We start from the raw sequence: 23,582 nt of genomic DNA, 5'->3' as shown, positions 1-23,582 counted from the left end.
TTTTATACATTAAATGTGGTACACAAATGCACTCTCAAGTGATGCATGAGTCCAGTAAGCAGGTTCTGAAGAGAAAAATACCCAGAAGCCCAGCTCAGTCCACAGTAGCTTAACTGCAGAGCTCACGAGGCCAGAAGACCTGGGCTGGCTCCTTGAGATCTAAAAAGTCTGAGCTACAGGATCCCAACTTTCTCCTTTTTGCCCATTATCAGTGATTGAACTGTACTGTGAGTTTGTCTCCCGGGCAACATTCTAGACCTCCAGCTAAATCATTGCAAAGGTATATTAGATCTAAGAAAATTGGTATTTGCCTCTCTGATTGAGCTGTCAGTTACACAGAAGTCTTCTGAAACATTTAAGGAACAAAATATATACATAAACACTACCTTATAAACTACCGTTGCCATGAATTGTGGGTAAGGCTGCTGATTGGATAAAAATTCTCCAATAACTTTGTTCATTACATCTTGTGGGGGGAAAAAGTCATCAAGGAACTGTGGAAGGATCCGAGCCACTACTCGAGCTTCAAAAGGAAATCCCTTCCTGATCCTGAAAAGAATAGAAACCAACATATTTTACGATGGAATTCCAGTAAACATCTCGTTCTTTTCCAATTTAATCAGCAATACAAAGAACATTTTACTTTCATCTGTAGATAGGCAAAAGCATCTTCATCGCTGAGGAATCAAAGTCTTCATGTAATCTTACTCTTACAGTTTACCCAAAGAGGTCTATCAAAGCTATCAGAAGTTTTTACAGGTGTTACGTCCTCTCTCCCTCCCCAACTTTTTTTTTTAAATACTCAACATTTTCTGAAGTTCTGGAATTACATCAGAGGCAAGAAATTTATAACAGGAATGCTGAAAAAAATAAACAAGAACAAAAAAGGACAGGGAGATCACTACTCCTGGTTATCGGGGAAAATATCATTTATAAGCAGAACACTCATTTCCATTCATAACTTCTTTGCATATTTTTTTATTCAAGACCAGGATGACCAATACATCAAACAGGAGAAGCAACTCACCCTGCACTGCAGAGAGGGGAAAAGCTCCTCCAAATTAAAGACAATTTTACTTAATCAACACTGATTGGAAAATCCTCCTAATAAAGGCTGCATCTGTTGCTGTGTCAAGATCAAGCTGCCATTGTGTGATTATTCCGTGCAGAAGTTATTTTCTGCTAGTAGTATTAATGATGGTTTTACTGACCCTTAGGAGTGATACTTTGAGAAAGCACACAAGCACTGCTCCAATTCTGTTCTCACCAAGTGCAGCAGTGAAACCCTCGTCTAGTTTTATGGAAAACCCACTGAACACTTTAAAAAATGTAAACCATTATCCCACAAACTACCGTGCAAAATCTAACATGCTATGTTCTCTTAAGACAGCTTGAGATAGTCAGATCAAAACAGGGATATTTTTAAATATTTCCATGAAATTAGTTCCATGTAAACACAGAAGTTTTAGTGTACCCTTTCACTGCAATTATTTAACAGCCTTGGAAAGAGCAACACTTGGGTGGGGGAAGGGGAAAAAGATTTTAAACTCTTAGGGTGATTTGAAAGATTATTTCCTGTAAACTCGATTTATACCCTTGATTATGCAGAAGGCATCCCAAAAAGCACTTAAGAGTTTGACCTGAAGGAAGCTGGAAATACATTTATAAAGTATTATGGTTTGTACTACACAGTATCAGTTAGGACATGTCTGTTTTCCATTTACATTCCTGCACATTTGTGCTGCCTTCAGCAATTCCATCAGCGTTACTGTGTATACTAGAAGTATTGATTTTAAGCAATGGTAAGCAAAGAAACATCATTAATTAAATATTAGAACTGTCAAATAGCGAAGTGACCACACAGTGCCAAACAGAATAATTTCTCTCCCAATACCTCATCACACTTCTTATCCTCTTACCTATCAAAAAGGACAGACACTCGTTCCATAGCTACGATCACAGACTCACTGTCAGGAGCACCAGGATTTGCATCTGTGGTACGACTAGGGCTGATTTTTTCCTTTCCTAAACCAAAAGAATTTGTTACAAATATACTGTGAATGTCAAAATAAGACTTGTTAGTCCTTGGTAATAAAAATAAATGAAGAAAATTAGCACTGGTAGTAAGCCAGTCTCTCAGCACATGAAAGGCTTAAAAAAAGTCAATACCTGTGTACATGCAAGTCAGCATTAATCCAAGTGCAGCCATGGCTCTGTGGGGGCTCTGCACATTCACTCTGTCAACACTCAGTTTAACCAGCGATTCACTATCCAGCCTAGAAAGCTGCTCTGAAAGGAGGAGTCGTTCTAATCCCCTCAGGACACAATGATAAATAATGGATGGCGTTGATTCATCACTTCCAGACACCATGACTCCACACATCTGAAATAAAGAAAAACCAACTACCTCTTTTTGAGGTGTATTTAGGTCATCCCCTGGTAGCATACCACTGCAGCTCCTATGGAACTGCACCACGCATTAAGAAAACCCAATGAAACTAAACCCCAAAGCATACCTACACTACAATAAAGTTCAGCATTAAAGAACTCGGGTTACATGGCCACCGGAGATTGGAGGCATCACAACATACCTGTATAATTCCTGCAGAGAATTCAGGCCCTACATCAAGTGGGTAATTCTCTATCAAATAGAAAGCAGTTGCGCACATTACCAAGATGTGCTGCTGGTTATGGATATTCACGCAACTGTAAAAGAGCAAAAACACCTGTGGTCACTTACACTGAAATTATCCAAGTCACAAATAGAGACAATACAAACAATCCTTAAAAACACTAAGTATTTTTTCACATGAAATTTGTGCAATATTTAAAATCGTACAAAGTACCAGCAAGATGCCATAAGAGAGCACTTGTTATCATGGAAATCCAGTGCAACACAAAATTTTTTTCAGCAATATAATTATAAGCTATTATTCCCTGACTTGTTTAGGAGAAATACACATCACTACTGATCCTACAAGTCTTATTCAAAGAATATGCATTTTGACAGAAAAATAAGCGTTAGGAAACACAATTTACCAAAGAGCAAAAAAGCTGAGCTATCAAATAGTTTTCTCAACCTCAAATATCCTTTTGCTTCTGTAAATCACACCTAAAATTGGCTGACAAGCTCCACTTGTAAGGTTTCAATGAAAATGCCAAAACCTGCTTGATACAACAGCCTGCTCTGAAATGTACTAACAGCAAACCATAAAGAGTCCTTTTGTTCACACATAAGCATGCAACAGTTTAGAGGGGTGGGGGGAAGAGTCTTACTGTGCTACTCCTCTCAAATTGGAGAGCAGATACTCGCTGATAATAGGAATAAGTTGCTTTGCAGTCTCATCAAGCAAGTCACACTCAAGGATGTAAAGAATTCCATGCAGAGCTCCAATCCGACTTGGCATATGGGTGCTTCTTAGGGTCGATTCCAGCAGTCGACTTACCGGTTCAGCCACAGCTTTATCCTAATAAATCCAAACAAGAATATTCATTAGAAGACAACATCGGTTCAATACTGGTGACTCCTGTCATTGGGAAATACTCGGAACAAATTAAAGAGCAGAAAATATGGCATGAACCAGAGCCTGGCTTAAAACGTCTTTGAATCAAAAGTCACAAGATTAATGTAATCAGAAAGGAGATGACTTGCACATTAACTAGTAAAATGATGCTACTTTGTTTTACCTGTAAAAAGTTCTCATGATTTAAAGCTCCCAAAACCAAGATAAGCACTGGTTCAATAAATAGTATGTGCTATTAAGAATCCTATATACAAGACTCGGATGGTTGGGATTTTCTAGTCTTCCAGCTCACCACAAAGGATGCCTCTGACTGGTAGATACGTATAATCTGCATCCAAAAGAATACTCTGCCATTGACTCAACTCACAGAACAACATGTTCTTCAAGACTGCTGGCACTCAGACCTACACATCCTTCTCTCATCACTGCCACGATCTAGACGAGGAGACCAAGTGCACCCTCAGTAAACTTGCAGACAACAACAAGTTGGGTGGGAGTGTTGACCTGCTGGATGGTAGGAAGGCCATACAGAGGGATCTGGACCAGCTGGATTGTTGGGTTGAGGCCAATGGTATGAAGTGCCAGGTCCTGCACTTGGGTCACAACAACCCCAGGCAGCACTACAGGCTCAGGGAAGAGTGGCTGGCAAGTGCCTGGCAGAGAGGGATCTGGGGCTGTTGACCGACGGCTGGCTGAACACGAGCCAGCAGTGTGCTCAGGTGGCCAAAAAGGCCAACAGCATCCTGGCTTGTATCAGGAATAGTGTGGCCAGCAGTACTAGAGAAGTGATCGTGCCCCTGTACTCAGCACTGGTGAGGCTGCACTTGGAATCCTGTGTTCAGTTTTGAGCCACTCACTAGAGGAAAGACACTGAGGTGCTGGAGAGAGTTCAGAGAAGGGCGACGAAGCTGGTGAAGGGTCTGGAGCACAAGTGTGATGAGGAGCAGCTGAGGGAACTGGGGCTGTTCAGCCTGGAGAAAAGGAGGTTGAGGGGAGACCTTATCACTGTCTGCAACTACTTGAAAGGAGGTTGTAGCATGGGGGGTGTTGGTCTCTTCTCCCAAGTAGCAAGTGATAGGACAAGAGGAAATGGCCTCAAGCTGCACCAGGGGAGGTTCAGATTGGATATTAAGAAAAATTTATTCACAGAAAGGATTGTCAGGCACTGGAACAGGCTGCCCAGGGCAGTGGTGGAGTCACCATCCCTGAAGGTGTTTAAAAAATGTGTAGATTTGGCACTTAGGGTCATGGTTTAAGTGGTGGACTTGGCAGTGTTAGGTTAACGGTTCGACTCTATGGTTTCCAACCTAAATGATTCTATGTTTAGTCTTCAAATATCAAGCTGGTACCAGATACTTCACTCCTTGTTATCTAAGAACAAACATGTATTGGAATATGCAAAATCTATTCTAAAATGTTAGATTTGGGAAGTCTTTTTTTCTTACAATCTATTTTAAATATTTAGTAGAAGTAATTTATTTTACCTTGTCTCTATTCATTAGGTATTTAAGATACAGGTCAGTTTCACAGTGTGTGCTCTTTAGTGTCTCTTTTTAAGTGGATTTTCTACATAACTGAGCACAGGACAACAAGCAACTCTTGATGGAATCAACTTTTTTTTCCTCCCACTAACCTGTTATATTCAGTTCTTTGCTTGTGAGAAGGTGTTATTAGTTCACTGAGTGGGAAATTACAGCCTAGTCAGAACAATCTGATCTCCAAAACTGCTTCTGCGTGTTTGGCATCACTTTCACAGCCTTCTCCTGCACAGTTGCTGCTATAATAGCTACTGAAAACCGCAACCCAAAAGTCTTCCAAAACTTTTCTTATCGCTGTTGTCCATATAGTTTTATATTAGTCTCATAGAGAATTTCTAGAAATACTAACTTCTTTCAAAATAATTGGTAATTTTTTTCCTAAATAATCCCACTCAGACATGTCCACTGGAAAATACGACTGCTGTCTGGTCTACAGATTTAACAACAGCAATACATTTCACTAAATAATTTGCATTAATAATGTTCTCTCTGTAAAAACAGAACGATGTATGGGAAGAAAGTGAAAAGGGAGGGAAAGAAAAGGGATACCTGACTATCATGCTACGCATTTATCACATGCACTGTGCCAGTCTCTCATGAGATTACAGCCATTCACCTGTAGGACAAATCTAGAAATAGCTGTTCCACAGTTGTCATTTCTGCCTGAAATATAACAAATGAGTCCAGGGCACAGGTAACACTCCACTGAGTAAGATAAACCAAAAAGTACATTAAATTAATCTCAAACCTCAAAAAAAAAATCAATCCAAATAACCTTTTTGTTTGAACATGTGGCAACTCGAGATAATGTTTGCAACCTCTGAAAACCCAGAATATACATTCTAACACTTCTTATAGCCATGCAAATCAGCTAAGGGATTTTTTTAGAGACAAACCACTGTTACCAAATACATCAGATCCTGCAGCAGAAGCTAAGGATGAGTTAACCTAAACACTTGTGAATTTGCAATAAAATTCCATGAGAATTTCTTACCATTCCGAGAACAGCAGCAGCTTTACAAGTGGCTGGTATCAAATACTGTACAAGAATCTCATCTTCTGATGGATGCACTTTTCGCAATTCTGTCAATGTTGTATACATCATCTCAAACTGATTCCTTTCTGTAAATAAGTCTGATACTGCCAGAAGCTGTACACAAATTAAAATTGAATAGCAAAAAGTCCATTAGCAGACAGCCAAAAATTGACTCTCCCTCTGTTACAACTGCCAGCAAAAGATTCCTCAATCGAACTATTACATGTGTAAACATTAACTCAAGAGTCTAGAATAACTATTGTTAACTTGTTCTGAATCAACTCCACCATTCCTCTCAGATAAGAGTTTGCTTCTAATCATCCTTTTTTTCCAGAAGGTTTAAAAAGCCAAATCCACGATAGTAAGTAATTCTGGAAAATTAACAAATGTCGCTATTCACAATGTACTAAACCACCCCACAACACCTACTGACTTGCAAGGATAGTTTCATTTAAAGTCTTCCGTGAGAGAGAATAATGGCTATCAAGACAAATTCCACACTTGTGTTCTTTAGTTTTACTTCTACACTTAATCAATTTAATGCTCTAACACACTGTTCCATTTCCCTACAAAGAGATAGGATAAGCAAAGTCCTGAAACCTACTTTTAGCAAGTAGTCAAGTAAAATACTGACTATCATTAAGTGACAATAATGCGTTTGTAACATAGTAACAGAATATGCAATTCAGATACTTACATATTTTAAAATAGTACAACGTTATAGTTGCTCAAGTTATATTTCTGCACTGCCCATATAATGGCACTGCCAAGAAAAATCAGTGTTTCCCACATATTCAAAGATGCTTTACAAATGCTGCTTAGCTCTCAACACTTGGTAACAAACTAAATTACGACCCTGAAAAATAGCTTAGACTTACTGATCGCACCACTTCGCTAATCAAAATGACAGGTGTTCTCTTGCTAGGGTTCGATGGTAATATCCACTGACTGTACAGTTCCAGCAAAAACTGAGAACAAGAATGTATATCTACACCAGCCCGGTGTTTTCTGCAAAGCACAACAAGCAAATGTTAAAACGTCTGTTCTTCGGCCCTGGTAAAATGCTTGATTTGAAATAATAATAGAATTATTTACCAGTGTCCAATTTATAAAGCCGGTTTACTGAACTCAGCATAAAGAGATAAAAGCATATTGCTAAGTCAAAGGAGAGGAAAGAAAAAATAACACACCTGGTGTTAATAGGAGAGGTTGGTGGTGAGGAAGGAGCAGGGACGTCATTCTCATCTTCCTCATCCTCACCCCACTCTTCTTCTCTCAATGGAGTGATGTTATTTCCTAACCATATGGAGTGTATAGAGACCTTGCAACATGAAAAAAAAAAAAAAATCAAATAGAAAAGAAGTACAACATTTAGCACCCCTGTAGTCAGATTAGAAAAAATTACAAGTCCAATACATTTTTTTATTTAAATGACAGGCAATGAACGCACCACAGCCTCAAATAACATTTACATGAATTGCACGTCACCTGATTTTTCAATATTTTTTATCCTTAATTGTTTTAAACCTTTTTCAACATTTTTTCAACCCACTTTAAGCTGCATGGCACAGCAAAACCACCAGCACCATGTGCTCAGTACAGCACATATAACCTGTAAGCACACACTAACAACATGAGTGCATTATCCCCAGATCATAGCAGAGTTAAAATCGAAGGAAAAGTACAAATATTTACAATTGACATCATGTAACAAAGTAATTTAGAAAGAACTGGAACAACTGCAGTTCAACAGAAAATACATTCCTAATTCTTCTTAAACCATGAATCAGCATATCTGATATGGTAACCTTTCTTCCGAAAGGGGTGGTTAGTAGGTCGAGAGAGGTTCTCCTTCCCCTCTACTCTGCCCTGGTGAGACCACACCTGGAATATTGTGTCCAGTTTTGGGCCCCTCAGTTCCAGAAGGACAGGGAACTGCTGGAGAGAGTCCAGCGCAGGGCAACAAAGATGATGAAGAGAGTGGAGCATCTCCCTTATGAGGAAAGGCTGAGGGAGCTGGGGCTCTTTAGCCTGGAGAAGAGGAGACTGAGGGGTGACCTCATTAATGTTTACAGATATATAAAGGGTGAGTGTCACAAGGATGGAGCCAGGCTCTTCTCGGTGACAACCAATGATAGGACAAGCGGTAATGGGTACAAACTCGAACACAAAAGGTTCCACTCAAATTTGAGAAGAAACTTCTTCTCAGTGAGGGTGACAGACACTGGCCCAGGCTGCCCAGGAGGGTTGTGGAGTCTCCTACTCTGGTGACATTCAAACCCGCCTGGACACCTTCCTGTGTAACCTCATCTGGGTGTTCCTGCTCCAGCAGGGGGATTGGACTGGATGAGCTTTCAAGGTCCCTTCCAGTCCCTGACATTCTGTGATTCTGTAATCAGACAAGACTAAGATTTTGGTTACTTTGACACTGGCTAGATAAACAGTTATCTACAAAAAAGAAAACTTCATAGTTCTTCTTTAAGTTTTCTTTATAAAATTGAAGTCTCAGAACAATAAGGCGCACTGATGACATTTCATAAATGATCTGCCTAAAGATTCCAAAACAGAATCAGCACTTCCTGTGTTTCAATACAGATATAAATTTTTCTCCTACTTACCTTGTCTAGCTCAAGACTTTTTTAGACAAGTATTCACCCTTACATAGAATTCTTTTTCATGTTAAGCAAAAGTATACACACATTAATTTATTTCTCAAGCAAGATGTCTAATGCCTAGTATTGCTATAGAGTTAACAGGTTTTGTAAATAAAGTGTAGCTTCTGTAAACCTGCAAATCACTGAATGTTCAAGCCATTTAGAATCTCAAGAGATAACACACACACCTAGAGACAGACAAGTAGTTGTTTAGTCTTTCCTATGCAAAAGATTCCACAAGAAAAATGTCATCTGAGTTTAGTATTTATATTTTTTTCATTAATGCACACAATTCAAACAGTGAAATAATAAATTTAAAACTTATAAGTAACTTTATGTAAAGGCTAATATTTCAAGGAGATAAATAACTGAATAACTAAGTTCTTATTCACTGTATGTAGTGCTAATTTTCCAACTAACATCATCCAGTGAAATTTATGTCCCTACAATGGGTTTATTTAAAATCAAAACAACATTGCTTATTCTATGTCCAGTGATTTTTCATTTCCTAAGAACTACTGCAAGCATGCAAAAGCAAATTAAAATCCAGTACTTAAATTGGAAGCTACAAAGGCTCTTTAAGACGAAACGCAGAATAGAACAACTCAAGAGTTGGCTCACAGGCAGACCTAACACAACAATGTCAAGTAACATCTCAACTGAATTTTCACTAATTGGAAGAAATGTAATGGAAGTGAAGAATTTAACAAACCTGTCCCAGTTTATAATCCATATCTCCTATTTCTCGTTCAGTATTGATCTGCAGTAGGAGTTTTTCATGGCTAATAAGAGCACCTATAACAAAACAGATGACAAGACTTTAAAACATGCATTAAAAAGCAGAGGTGAAAATGGTTTCATTTTCTGCAAACTGGTTTTCAAATAAATCCCTAAATTCTTTTGCACTTTTTAAATGTAAACAAAATTCCTTTGCCCCTTCCCCTGACACAAAGGACTTACCTGTAGTAGCAGGAGAAAGTGATGGAACAGGGTCCCAGGCTTGATATAAGTGATGAGTAGCAATATTATCTCTCTTGGATACCATTGCTTGGATTTCCTGTTCAACAATTCCCCTGATAACACTCAGCTTCCTTCCAAACCTGAAAGCCCAACAGAAATCAATTTAAGCAGATATTCTCCTATTTTTGTGCAAGTCTGACTAGCTTACTCTACCACATTATGTGTCAATGCTTATTTTCATTATCAGAAATGTTAAAACTAAGAAATGTTGAGAAACACATTCTGCACACCATTGACTAGATTTTAATAAGATGTTGTCTTTTCCAGATACTGTCTTTTAACTCAGCAGGTTCGTGATTCTAAGTCTGTATAACTTCCGTGTAAACAGATCCACTTGTATACAGTCTAGAAGTATTTTTGCTACAGTTAGATTAAGCAATTTTAATTCTGTATTAATCACAAGTATAACCTTCATGCATTTTAAAGAAAGTAAAAAACATACCTTGTGTCAAGAGCTTTTAAAGCTTTGTTGCGGGGTTGCTGTTCCAAGCAGCTGACTGCTGGGTTGCCTGCAACAGGTATTGTCATCGCACTCAGCACCAAGGAAGTGATGGCTTGTACGGCAAGAACATTAATTTGGGTCCTCTCTGTATCTTCCTGTAAAAGGAATTTACTGTAATTTGAATCATAAAAAAAAAAAAAAAAATCCTGAAAGCCCTGAATATTCTTTTGTCACCTTTGACTAATTCAACATCAATAAGCCTGACATCTAGACTTCTTCCCATCCAGAAATCCAGCTGACATAAGCAATGTATGCAAAGCACTGTGACTGTAGCAGCAGCACATCCATCTCATTAGCCATTCCACATGCATCCTCTCCTACCCCAACAGCACTAAACCCTCGAGATGTCCATTTGGGAACTTCCAAGTTGTTTCATTTCTTTGTTTGCATCTATTAGTTACCTCTTGAAACAAAGCATCAAATAAGACCAAGTCTGGGTTGGAAACTCTGCAGAGAAGGAGCCATGCAAACTGTTTTTAGCAACTGCCTGTTTAGGAACAAAACTCAACCTCATCATGAATTTTCAGCAGCATTTTTCTAGGCATCATTATTCAGATGCATCCAAAGTTCCTTCTAAACCAAAATGCGCCACATTCAGCATTTAGCACTTCTGTAAAAGTGTGAGAAAACTGTAACACAATTTTTATTAATATAGTTGTTTAGATTCAATTATTCATACTTGCTATTTTATATATTGCTATTTTTCCCTAATAGAAGTATTTTGAGCTACACACATTGCATCAAGTACTTTTCCACTGTAACTCATCACCACTGTACTGGTCTGTTTCTTACCCTTTAAACAAAAAATCTTAAAATAAACTTGCAGCACCATGCATTGTAACTCATCCTTCCTGTGTTGATGGCAGCAAGAATTTTCACAGTGCATTTAAGTTTTTTGCTCAGAACTATCTAACATCAGTACTTCCACAAAGCTTGTTTGTGGTTGGTTTGCTTGGTTAGTTTTTGTTTGGTTGGGTGGTTTGTTGCTGGTTTTGTTTGTTTATTTAAAACAAACTAAAATTAGAACAAAAGCAGAAACATTTGCAGATTCTGAAGTGGCAGAAACATTCTCAGTTTTTGTTTTGGCTGTACAAATTCTGATCCCTTATTGAAAGCATGAGTTCACAAGAGAGTCTGAAACTTTCTAGAAAATGTAAGATTGAAAAATAATTGAAAATTTGTTGCCATTTTCAATTCTTTTTTTTCAAAAAGAATCTTCTTTTTATTTCAGAAAATATGAACGCACATAGTGCTTAAAATGTTTGCAACTTTCAACGTATTATTTTTCCTTGGAAAGTAAAGGAACGGTATTACTCATGTTCTACAAATAAACGGATTCTACATGACAAATAAGGAACTACCCAATGCTGGGTTGCCTGAAGTCTGATTCAATGTGCTGTAGAAAAGAGTAAGCAAAAAACTCTGCAGGCTGCACAAGACTCCAAGTCAGGGTAGCTAACAGCAGATGCTAACCCAGGGAAGAGGGATGATGATGCCCTCCTCCTTTTTGGAGTCTGACACCTAAGAAGCAGGGGAAACAAATCCCTTCATCTGCTACCCAGCATCCACTACTCAAAGGCATCTACCCTCTAAATTCTTCAAAATGCTCTAAGCTCTGTGCCTGTCATGAGGACTATCCACAGTCCGGGAATGAACGCTGTATGACTCTAGGAAAAGAAACCTTTTAGGTCAAAGAGCTAGAACATAGTAAACTCAGTTCACTAGTAGCTTAAGACATCTGAAGAGATAAAGTCTCTTTCTTGATAGCCAAGTTCACTCTCATCATTGTTTTTGGTACAGATACATTTCTACATCTCTGATCCCCAAATGCCATCCACCAAATTCTGAACACCTACCTGAGGCATCCAAGTGAGAAGCCCAAGATACAGTCTACAACTGGGAGTGAGAGACATGGGCATCCATCTCCAGGTCAATTCATTTCTACTCAAGAATCTTACAAAAAAGATCTTACCAAAGAAACTCCCTTTGAAGTTTGATTATTAGATAGCACCGATAACTGCAGCAATATACGCCAGTTACGGTTAACTAGGATATTTCCTAAAGGCACAGTTCTCTCATGCGTTGTTTTTTCTCAAAGTTTTTGGAGTTCCTATTGCGCTTAAAGCCAAATATCTAATCAAGCAAACTTTGAACTGCGTGCATTGAGTGACGTACTAATACAAAGTTCAGGCAGCATTCACTACAATTTTTCCATACTATTTACATGCTTGCAGAAGCTTTGAGTTAAGAGATGGACATGTGTTCACATCCCTGTTGTGAAGGAAGACAAGAAAATCTACAATAGAAATGCTTTCTGAGTTTTTGTCCCATTCAGTGAATGACATTACCTCCTGCTGGTTCTCCTCTTGGTCCATTACAATAGGCTGAGTTACAAGCACACCAAGCAAAGTAGCCCAAGTCTCTTCAAACTGAGTACGGCTTATCCACCCTAAGGAAACATTCAGAGATAGTCACTTATGTCTTAATACAAAATTAAGCACGGAACAGCATTAAAAATGGTATAATGTTTCCATAGATTTCATTTCCTATCAGTTCCTGCTCGATTCAGCATTTTTTGTAATCATTACAGCTTAAACATTTTAGAAAGTGATGAAACCTTTATAAGGGTTCTGAACATTATTATTTAAATGATCCTGTTGAGGTTGTTTCTTATATACATTTGAAATCTTCATGCCCTAAAAGCAAAATTACTCAAGTGCCTAGAAATAGGCTATTAAAATTCAAGCACTTCTCAAGAAGTTTTTACAAAGAGGTTTTTACCTATAAAAGACTGCAGAGGATTCCTGAATAATACTCTGCAGCTTATACTAATGAAATCTAAAGAACTGAAAATGCAAACATCATCTTAGGCACCAAACAGAAATCAGTGCTACAGGAATTAAAAAAAAAAAGAACAATAGAGACTTCTGTACGTATATGGAAAATGTGATGCATTACTCTTGACAGTCTCATCTGTTGACAAAGACTTGAACTCTTAAGCCCCACTGCTCTCGTTCAGTAAACCTTGACATATTCTGAAGCTTCAAAGTGACAGCATCTCATTTAAAATATTGAGTGTGGCAATAAATTTTATTTATATGTTATGCATGAATAAAAGAGGGGGGAAACAAAATATTCTCAAATATACTGTCAAGTGTATGTGTGGCAATAAATTCTATTTATATGTTATGCACGAATAAAAAAGGAGGGAAGTAAAATATTCCAAATATACTGTCAAGTGTATGCTCCAGAGAGCACATGGCCATTCTGTAGAGCACAGTGAAATCACCTCCCTGAGGTGGAACAGTTTTTGACTTAATTTCTAGAATTTATATTTTTTTCTCTGCATTAAGCAAAATGTAAGAATTATTGTAGCACAGTTACAAACCTGCTCTGAAATATTATTTCCCTTCCACCTAAGCAACAAAAATAAACAAATGGTGCCCGATTCAGTTACCAAGTAACTTCACAACACAAGTAAATGCCCAATAAAGGTCAACTGTATCCATTTTCCTACATACCAAGTGTATTAATGCGATAGATGAACTCCTTAAAGATTTCTTTTTCTTGAAGAAATTCTACTGGGATTTCAGGAAAAACTGTGCCAAAGTCACCTGCAGGCTTTGGTGACCAGCCTAACTTCCAGACCTGAAGAAATACAAAGACAGACTACTTATGCAAAACAGAAATAGTACTAGCATGACAGCTATAACTGTATATGCACCATTCAAAAGTAATAAGACATCAGTAAATAAAGTAATTCTCCAAATAGAAAAAAAAAACCCACAAACTTCAAGAAGCTGTATTTCTAACTACTCTTTTTTCATATTTCTCACTGAGTTAATTATTCGTTCCTAGTGTCCAAGTTTGGACATGAAAGGAAATAAGTTTGTCATATTTCAGTTTAGAATTAAAGTGCCAGGTGACTCCTAGATTTTGCAGAAAGGTAATTCAGAGAAAATTTCACGTACTACTGATGGCTGAAAAAGCACGAAGATACATCTGAGTGTATGCAAAAAAGTCTCAATCCAAAAATTAGTATCTTTTGACATCCCCTCAAAAATATAGTGCTGACAAACAGAAAAAAAGGCCAGAGAAATAGCCATGCACGTATCACGAAATCCCTTTTTGCTCCACCTAATAAAGCATTTAAAAACGTTTCTGATAATGGTTTTAAAGTTTATCAAAACAAAGTCATTTCAAGGTACTAACGGTACCTGGAGGTAATCACTGGTGTTCTTAAAACCATGTTACGGTGACCAAGAAGAAAACGGTGAAATAACTTGTCCAAAGGATCCAAGAGGAATTTGGAAAGAATGGTAATATACAACCCAAAAGTATTTGTATGGCACACCATGGTATGGTACTACACACAAACACCTGAGTTGGTTCAGACACCTCATCACCATCATCGTGGTACTTAGCATGACAAAAAAATGAATTCGTCAATTCAGGTATCAGGAAGAAAGTAGCGGTGTAGATTTTGCACTCTTTCCAGGGTAGGCAATCCTACCGAGCAGGAGGAAATATTAGCCCCAAAGCATCCAAGTCACTGCTTATTTTTCCACTTTACCACCTGGACATTGTTTCACATAAGAATGTGAGGAGTGACCACACTCCTTTCTAATAAAATATCTGATTCCAAAGTGAAAGCTTATTTGGTATCTTTACAATGATTTGCAGATATCTTTGCAGCGTTTAAAGAGAAACTGGCTAATCAAAGTAGCTAAAGGCTGAAGTCTTACTGACATAAAACTTAAGATGCAGCACCATGTTTAGTTTTCAAAAAGTTGATCAATAGCTTTCAAAGTCCTGAAAACAAAGCACAATGAACATACCAAGGGAGGTACTCTCGTGTAACTGTTCACTAGAGGCAGCCTTGCTAAACTGATGATGATGTTCTTGAGGACAGGAGTAAGAAATGCTGGGATACCGCTGTTTCTTTTGTGTCCCAGCGCCAAGACAGTGTGTAAGCTTTCCACCATCTCAGCTACCATTTCACAAGCTGCAGTAATGTGTTTAGTCTCTTTGTTGGGAGGAAAAAAAAATATCCAGTTTTATTAATCTATTCAAAAGACACATAATTTTAAAAGATACAGAAAACCAAAAAAAGGACAAAAATCACAGTAAGGATGTAGACAAAGAAATATTCTAGAATATTTCAGCTAGTTGAAGAGTACTACTACCACCCTCCCTGCAATGGCTTGTGCTGTTTGCCAGTCTCCGTGTTGGAGATTACCTGAGATCTGCCAGCAGAGCAGCTCACATGCTAAACCTGGCAAGAATGGGCCACACTCAATAGAGCATTTATTAGTGATCAAACTAATTTGTTTTATGAGCAAACAGTCTCATAGGTGGCTCTATGCTAAATCTGACAAGCAGGTAATTCTGCAGATGGAAGTGGTATCTATATATGGAAGACAATGCTGTTCACACTCATGGACCACGCTTGACCTTCACCTCAACAGTGCTCCCATACCGTTGAACAGCAGACAATGAATCTGCCATTCTTCAGAAGAAATATTCTATCTCTCCCACATGAAAGTTAAAAATCCCACACCACTTTAAAAAGTTTAGTGGGCAGCATGCTGCACAGTTAACGGAATCCCCCCCAAAAAAAGTAAAAACTGCATGAATGTTGAACTTTTAGGAAAAAACTCTACCATATTTTTAACAAGTATGTCAACCTATATTCAATAAACATTCATCAAATACAAATAAGGTCTCAGATGAACTCTCATTCTTAAAAAATATTAATGGAAAGACTACCTACAAATATTTCTTCAGTGAAAACTCAGAGCAAATACTGTTGACTTACTCGGAGTGTTTGAATCAACTTCAACCTCACTTAAGCCTTTTGAAGTATTCTTCTTTCTTTCAGGACTAAGAAGTTGATTACCAGGTTCAACTGCAACTGAATTAGACAAAAATATTTAAAAGATACAGTAATTACGTATCTCACAGTCCATTTTTCTCCTCAAAAGCTCTTAGTAGTCAAATATTTACATCTCTCCAAGGCATCTGCCAAGTTCAGAAGTAAACACAACATTTTACATGAGAAATTAAAATAGTAAAAATAAATTTAAAGAAATAATTAAAAAGGACTCAGAGGAAATATTTCTGTCACCTAGCATTTGATCAGTGATGATTGCCAATTTATTACACAAATTTTCTCATAGGTGTTCAAATTGGACTCACCTGCTTCTATGATAAATCTAATGCAATTAATTAAGGAGCAAGCGTATGTCACATGAACTGCAGAAGCCAGCAAATTCCAGAGAGCAGGCTGCTGTAATGTCAGGCAGCAACAATCCAGAGCAGCTTGAAGATCTACACTTAACGGAATCCGGTCGTGCACTAAATGCCATGACAGTGCCTGTGCAAAAATAAAAAATTCCCATTAATAGCAAATTCTCTCAAAAGAAGAACTTATAAGTATAGGTGTTTTTGTTGTTGTGCTGTTTTGATTTTTATTTCCCACCCAGCAGTATGTAAAAAATTTTTAGCAAGTTGTATTGACTTCTACCTGAGAGAACAGAATTTGTTTTAATTCCAGAAAATTATAAGCATTAAATAACATCTGTTCAGTGTCCCAAAAATCAGTGTAGGGCTATTCTCCCAAATGCCAAGATCATTTCATCATTCGGTCAACCTCTCCTTGTAAAAAGCTGCCCTTGTCCCATAAGCCCATCTGATCTACTAGCAAGAGACAAATAACCAAATTTCTGCAGTTAAGACAAGAAAATTGCCCAGATCAGAAGTTACTCAGTGGTGATCATTTTAATTCAAACTTGTTCTCTTCCCAACATTTCATCACATCTCTAATTATGCTGTAGTACCTTACCTCTACTGACATAACTATGAACTTCAGAATATCAGCCTCTTTGTCAGGAGGAACACGGAGACCAGCTGGTAGTTTTGAGAGTAACAACAAATACTGAGCCAGTGCACGACAAAGCGTCATCATAGACTGATACATCACCTCATCTCCTATAAAATAAGAGGGGATGAAATCTAGCAGTCAGAATTTTTTCCTTCAGTTAGTGTTTTTCAGAATTATTTCATAAGCACTTTTATTCAGGTATCTTGATTTTTTAAAATACTAATTTCATGTATTCACAAGACACCTGTAAAGTACCTTTGCAGAGGAGAGAATAAACTTAAAAGATTATTTCTATTACCAAAGATATCGCTTAGTTTTTTCCAGTAGGCTGATGGCTCAGCTGGCAATAGTGGCTGAAACACCTGGTGGTTGGCAGGAAGGTTTTGTACAGTGGTAGACACATGATCCAGAGTTACCCTCCGAGCTGTTTCAAAGAAGCTGCTCTTCTGGTCTCTGGAGATTTCATTCATGCCAAGGCTTAAACAAGGCGCTAACAAGCTTAGGTTGAATTCCTGAAATCAAATAGTAAATAAAAAGTACGGAAATTGCCTTTAAAGAGAAGCTACATATCTGACAGAACTCTTCTAGAATATTAATATAGTGGTAAATTAACAGTTTATTAATTAACTCATTACCTCTTTTCTATTATGGTGTAACAATACCATAATTAAGACCATATTTTTTCCACATTTAAATTCCAAACACTATTGTACTGGAAAGAACACGCTTATTCCAAATTTTCAGAACAGTAAGTGAATAAAGTTTAAGGATGATCTATATACAAGGAGTCTTCAAGTAATAAGTTGTCAAACAAAAACCTTTTTAGAAACAGCTTCTGCTATTATTTCTGCATACCAGCAGCAAATGTAAAGAATTTGAACAAAATACGTTCTTAAAAAACAAAGTAATAGACACAAGTTCTCCTTTATACCAGATTTACTATCTGTGGCCTGTTAATGGCATAATACAAGCCATCTAGCACAGATATTTAAAAGGTTGCAGAAACACCTGGTTTTGAAAGAGACTATAGGCAAAATGAGAAGTCTATGTAAAATGGTAAAACTGGATTTTTGTGATTGCAATACATATATAAACTTTCACTTCCACTCTGTACACCCAGCCTGTACTACTAGAAAGCTAGTAGCAGCACTGTTAGACACTGAAGGGAATATATCTACTATTCCAGTTTCCAAAATGAAGTGTAATTCAAGAAGTAAACTACATGTATTATATAAACTTGAAGTGTTTACACTTAAGAATCTAATCTACCAATAGGAACATTAGAAATAATCACATGCTCTTCAGCTGACTGCGTTTCATCTGACAAAGAAGTTACCTTGCTGGTCATGAAGGCATCCAGGTCAGGCTGAGGAATCCTATTTACCAGCTCTGCACCTTCCAGCAGCGCTGAGTCAGATTTGATGCAACACTGCGATCTCACTAGTGACACATACCAATCCTTTAATTATTAAAAAAAAGAAATTTATTACATGTTTGTCTCCAGACAATAATACAGTTCATGGGGGCAAAGGGAGAACTGCTCAATGGCATTGAACTGTGGCCCATTTAAGAGTCTACATTAACACCAAAAAAAGTCAAAAGAAAAAAGGCAAACAGACAACTGGTGAATGGACCATCGTAAAAAAGACCAATGGACATACACTGGCAAGTTGTCTATTTCCAAAGAGTCTGGACAAGAAATGAGGGAAAAAGAAGCTTAATATGTATTCAGCACAGGTATATGGATTAGGGTCCTAAAGCTGAGTAGAGAATCTAGGAAAAAAAAAAACAACTGGAATACTCAGGAATCACACGGATATAACAGTAATAAAATAGCAAAAACCCAAATACTATAACCAAGAAAGAAAAGTCTTCAGATTCAAATAAATTAGCAGATTAAGGTAACATCTATCTTTTAACACTCACTGAAATAATTGAAGACTGTAACACATCACTGCAAATTCACCTCATAAATTACTAGTGATGAGCCTACAGGAATATAACTACATAACTATATAACTATATAACTATAATAATATAACTAATTTAACTAAGGAATATAAAGAGTCTCAGTTCTCCCTTTGCAGTGTTTCCTTTCTCATGACTGGACAATTTGAATTTGCTGATGATAATTAGAATGCACCTAGGCTTGTTAGAGTTCAAGTAGCATCTGCACGATGCTCATTTGGTTTAGTTTTAGATAGTCCAGCAAAGAACAAGGACATGAACTCAATGATCCTTATGGGTCCCTTCCAACTTTAGATATTCTAGGATCTGTATAGGGGTTGTAGAGGAAGCAAACCAAAACTACTTCCTTTGTGCAGTTACAGAGGAAGGAGAAGATTTTTTTTGTTATTTTAAGACAGAAAGCCATGGTGAAATGGTTTCTGGGCACGAACAGTGTTTCTTCCTGCTGTCTAAGTAGCTCTCAATCTTTTTCCTAAGTTAATGGGTTCCTCAACTACGTATCAGTCTCCTTCAAACTGTCAGCTAATCAAATAATTTTTGCCATCTCAGCTACATACATTTCATGTTACTGTGTGTCACTGTAGAACATGAAGGAATGAAAAGGAGAAATGACCTGTGCTATGGGACAAACTAGAAAAAAAGGAAGCCATGGGCCCTAAGAGGCTTGCTCTTAGCCTCCCACCCTGCTTTGAAATAAACTCATTTAAGTACATAAAACACAGAAACAGTTCTCATATTTGTTTTCAGAAAGTAATTTAAACCTGAGAAGCAACAACAAATAAGTAATGCTTAATTTCCAAGAGAAAACCAACAGTTTTCAGCAAATGAACAAAACTGATCACTGCAGTAAACACAAACAAAGCAAGTAAGAGCATATATCTGTCTCTACTGAACCTTATATAAACCTTTCCATTAAAGTTATGCAAAGGTACAAAACCTGATAGTTTTTTACAGCATCGTCAACATAACAAACATGTATGCACTTGCTAATTATTTATCCTATGTTCAGTCAGCCAACACATTTGAAATCATGAGCTGATCTGTATTTGAGATTCATTGACAATTCTGAGAACATTAACTGCATAGTAAAAATAAGCTGTATTTAAATATTTCGTAACGAGAAAAGTTTATCTAGAGCCAAGGCACTTTTAGTGACTCTTTCTAAACATTATCTTACTTTGTCTAGAATTACATTCTCTAAAGCTGGTTGGTCTTCTCCATCTAGTGGGTGTGAGGTAACCAGAGGTGAAGGACTAGTTGTGTCTGGTGCTACCATAAGACGAAACCTATCCAAGAGCGAGTAAAGTCTCTGGTGTCTGAAAACAGAAGAACACATCAGCAGAGAGCCAGCTTGCTCAGTTTTGTAAATCATTTACAAATAGAAAGACATCCAGTGAGCCACTTCTAATCCTGGGGGAGAAAAGCAGTAGAGTCTTAAACTCTTGGTTGGATATAAAGAGTCAATTTGCAAAGCTGCAAATTTCACCAGCTATCAGTAGCCAAAAGAAATGACATCAGCACCACCAACAATAAAGAGATAATTTAATTTAGATTTAAAATCTGTACAGGCTTAAGCATAAAATGCAGGCCATTCAATTTTCTTTATGCAGTACATTTTTAAAAGACTAAGAAGAATCAAAGTTAGTGCACAGATAATTTGGCTACAAATAGTTCCAGCAAAACAAAAATCCATTAAAATGGAACTATTTTAAAAATATATATTTGTGGATTTATGACAGTGTCAGGGCTTTGGTTTTTGTTTGTTCTATTATTTTTTTAGAATTAAATAAATTCCATTACTGCTATCAAGAAATTTCATAAAGTCATTTGGAGATTTTGGAGACTTTTAAAAATTCAAATGTAACGTTACTTATGAAGGCACATCACTATCAATCTACTGCAGTCTGGAACTTCAGATTCTTTCCCCCTACTCCTTTCTTACTTCAGTCAACAGATATTAGCCTCAAACAGCAATGACATCAAGAGGTGTAAATTAGACTCTTTCCAACATTACATAAAGCTTTTTCAAAAATTAAATAATTTTCTCCTTTTTATAATACCAGTTTTCCTTTTAAACAGCTGGGAGACTAAACAGTTAAAACTTTCAACACAGCTGTCTGGAGGGAAAAAAAAACAAACCAAACCAACAAAAAAACCAAGCCCACTCAGCTTGGACTCACAAAATCCTGCAAATGTTTTGAGGCAAATAAAGTTGCTTTCAGTAATGTAGTTTTTGTTAAGGAATTAATTTGTGGCTGCTGTCTCTCAAAGTTAAATACTGAGTGGGATGTGGCAGAGAGAATTTGATGCCTTCAAGCCCTTAGCTTGCTTTAGTTCTTAAGTATACTGCAAATTCAACTCCTCCAGCACGACTGTCCTTGTGCTAGAATACACCTGCATCTCATAAGAGAACCTTTACTCCTGGTTTTACCTCCAAAAAGGACCCACTATCTTATCTTTAAGAAAAAGCCCAAACATCAGAAAACACAGTTAACACAATTAGTACTAGAATATTATTTAATTTGGCATTCTAACACGTATTGGTATTATTTACCTTGTTGCTAATCCACTGTTTTGAAGGTATTCTTGAATTCTATCCAGTTCTTCAACTGGTAATTGCATAATGCTGTTCTATAGAAAAGAGTCACAAGAATTTTAAAGGACAAAAATGAGAAAAATACCCATAGGTACTTTGAAAATATTAGGAAAATTATAGGCAGATAAAGTGAAATGTAAGCATTAACATATCTATATATTAAAAAAAAAAGTTTCCCTTCCAATGAAATCACTTAAACATCATCATATTTTGATGTTCTTTAAATCATTACCCTTAATTATATTGCTAGCACTACCCAATCTTATTTACAAATGACTAGATTTATCTTTACCTGTAAAGTTGCAGCCAAAAGCATTTCTACCCGGCGGCAAGCCAGCGTGTCGACCATGCGCGCAAGTACGCGGAATGGAGTACACAGCAGCTTGTCAACGTATAACGTTAAGACAGCCCCAGACTGGCTGAGGTGTATTCCCTCTAAGCACTGTAGAGTCTTCTTCAGAGTTGTGGGCTAGAAACAAAAAAAAAGCATAAAAAAAAAAGTGCAATCAATTGGAATACCTAGATCTTAATGCTAAAGGGAAAAGCATTTAGAAAACACTATAGCAGACAACTAGCTGATCTATATAATAATCTGTATATAAACAGGTCTGAGTTACTGAGTTATTTCATTAATATGAACGCTAAGTTGTTTGACATTTAACTGTAAAAACTTACAAAGAGGAAGTAAAAAGTAGGGAGCAAAACTTTAGGAAAAAAAGCTAGATGGACACAGATGGAATTGTAGAAAGATTTGAAAACAGTGAGAATCTTGAACTCTTGCTGGAAGAAAGTAGGAACATGAGCACAGTCGAGACAAGAGACAGTACAAAAATCCAGATAAGCATTAGGGATTTTTCGAGCACATGTTTAATCATAGAAACAGTGGTGGCTACTCAGCATTAAAAGGGATGCAAAGATTTTCAATTTTTTTTCCTTTTAAATATGAGCACCAATAACATAAAAGGTAGAAACACAAAGATGAACTCCTTTGAATCATGCAACCAACCTTGGTTTAGAGTAAACTGTAAATACCAGCTATTTTCATTTTACTGATTTTTCTGATAATCAAACATTTCACAGAATGATTACATCTGCCATTCAAACACATTCAGTTTAGTTCATTCTACAGATTCTCAGACACTAAAGCCCAGATTTATCTCACCTAACTTTAAAGCGTTTTATTCGCATGCCCAAAGCACTAATGCAGTTGCACTAGATTTGCACAGAGACAATGGGAAGAGACCAGAGACATCACCAGGCTGCTCAGGGTGCAGTAGCTTCACCCCCATTAGCTCTAGAGGAAGCCCAAGAAATGACATTTCCCACCTAGTGAGTTCCCAAGATGAAGAGGGATACAGAACAGCCTTACATCCCTATAAATCATCACCCACTCCTTTTAATTGAAAAACTAAAATAAACCAACAGAAGTCATAGACTGAGTTTCTGAAGCAGTATTTCCCTCACCAAGAGGCTACAACTTGTGGGGCAGATCGGTGGCATGAGCTTGCAAATCATTTTCACATTGTGAGGGCCTACAATGATGGACTGATTCCTATTCCTAACTCTGTATTTAGTAGTTCTGTAATTTATGCCACCAAGGTACTGAAATAAAAGATGAAAGTTACAGCTTTATTTTACCCTTCAGATATTTTTGTGTGGGGGTAATACCTAGGAAGGAAGAAAAGCGGCTTAACCAACTCTCCTTGAATTCACAGATTTGATGGATTGGAACAAATCTGATATTGAAGTTGTTAAGATATTATAAGGTTCACTGTTTGCATTTTTAAAGAAGAGACTTTTAAAATAAAATTAGAAGTTGATAAATGACCCAGAAATGTCAGAATTTGCATACTTATCAGTT

General features: G+C 37.2%; 1 protein-coding gene across 4 annotated transcripts in view; it reads right to left on the bottom strand.

Annotated features, from left to right (window-relative positions):
- The window catches only part of HTT (huntingtin), an 85,845-nt gene that overhangs the window by 6,262 nt on the left and 56,001 nt on the right, over nucleotides 1-23,582 (bottom strand). For all 4 annotated transcript variants that reach the window (XM_065836131.2, XM_065836132.2, XM_071808517.1 and 1 more), the window contains 22 exons: nucleotides 22,014-22,190; nucleotides 21,680-21,756; nucleotides 20,303-20,441; nucleotides 18,494-18,616; nucleotides 17,456-17,669; nucleotides 17,119-17,264; nucleotides 16,473-16,650; nucleotides 16,093-16,188; nucleotides 15,113-15,300; nucleotides 13,796-13,922; nucleotides 12,623-12,723; nucleotides 10,215-10,369; nucleotides 9,713-9,852; nucleotides 9,465-9,547; nucleotides 7,289-7,419; nucleotides 6,977-7,106; nucleotides 6,057-6,212; nucleotides 3,277-3,467; nucleotides 2,592-2,706; nucleotides 2,170-2,383; nucleotides 1,920-2,025; nucleotides 387-549 (listed from right to left, as the gene is read on the bottom strand). In XM_065836131.2, the coding sequence (XP_065692203.1) occupies nucleotides 387-549; nucleotides 1,920-2,025; nucleotides 2,170-2,383; nucleotides 2,592-2,706; nucleotides 3,277-3,467; nucleotides 6,057-6,212; nucleotides 6,977-7,106; nucleotides 7,289-7,419; nucleotides 9,465-9,547; nucleotides 9,713-9,852; nucleotides 10,215-10,369; nucleotides 12,623-12,723; nucleotides 13,796-13,922; nucleotides 15,113-15,300; nucleotides 16,093-16,188; nucleotides 16,473-16,650; nucleotides 17,119-17,264; nucleotides 17,456-17,669; nucleotides 18,494-18,616; nucleotides 20,303-20,441; nucleotides 21,680-21,756; nucleotides 22,014-22,190 (3,150 nt within the window). The remainder of the gene's footprint in view (nucleotides 1-386; nucleotides 550-1,919; nucleotides 2,026-2,169; nucleotides 2,384-2,591; nucleotides 2,707-3,276; nucleotides 3,468-6,056; nucleotides 6,213-6,976; nucleotides 7,107-7,288; nucleotides 7,420-9,464; nucleotides 9,548-9,712; nucleotides 9,853-10,214; nucleotides 10,370-12,622; nucleotides 12,724-13,795; nucleotides 13,923-15,112; nucleotides 15,301-16,092; nucleotides 16,189-16,472; nucleotides 16,651-17,118; nucleotides 17,265-17,455; nucleotides 17,670-18,493; nucleotides 18,617-20,302; nucleotides 20,442-21,679; nucleotides 21,757-22,013; nucleotides 22,191-23,582) is intronic.

The sequence above is a fragment of the Patagioenas fasciata genome, chromosome 4 (assembly GCF_037038585.1).
Source record: "Patagioenas fasciata isolate bPatFas1 chromosome 4, bPatFas1.hap1, whole genome shotgun sequence".
NCBI lineage: Eukaryota > Metazoa > Chordata > Aves > Columbiformes > Columbidae > Patagioenas > Patagioenas fasciata.
The sequence above is the reverse complement of the archived record's forward strand: the minus strand, read 5'-3'. Positions and strand labels throughout refer to the sequence as shown.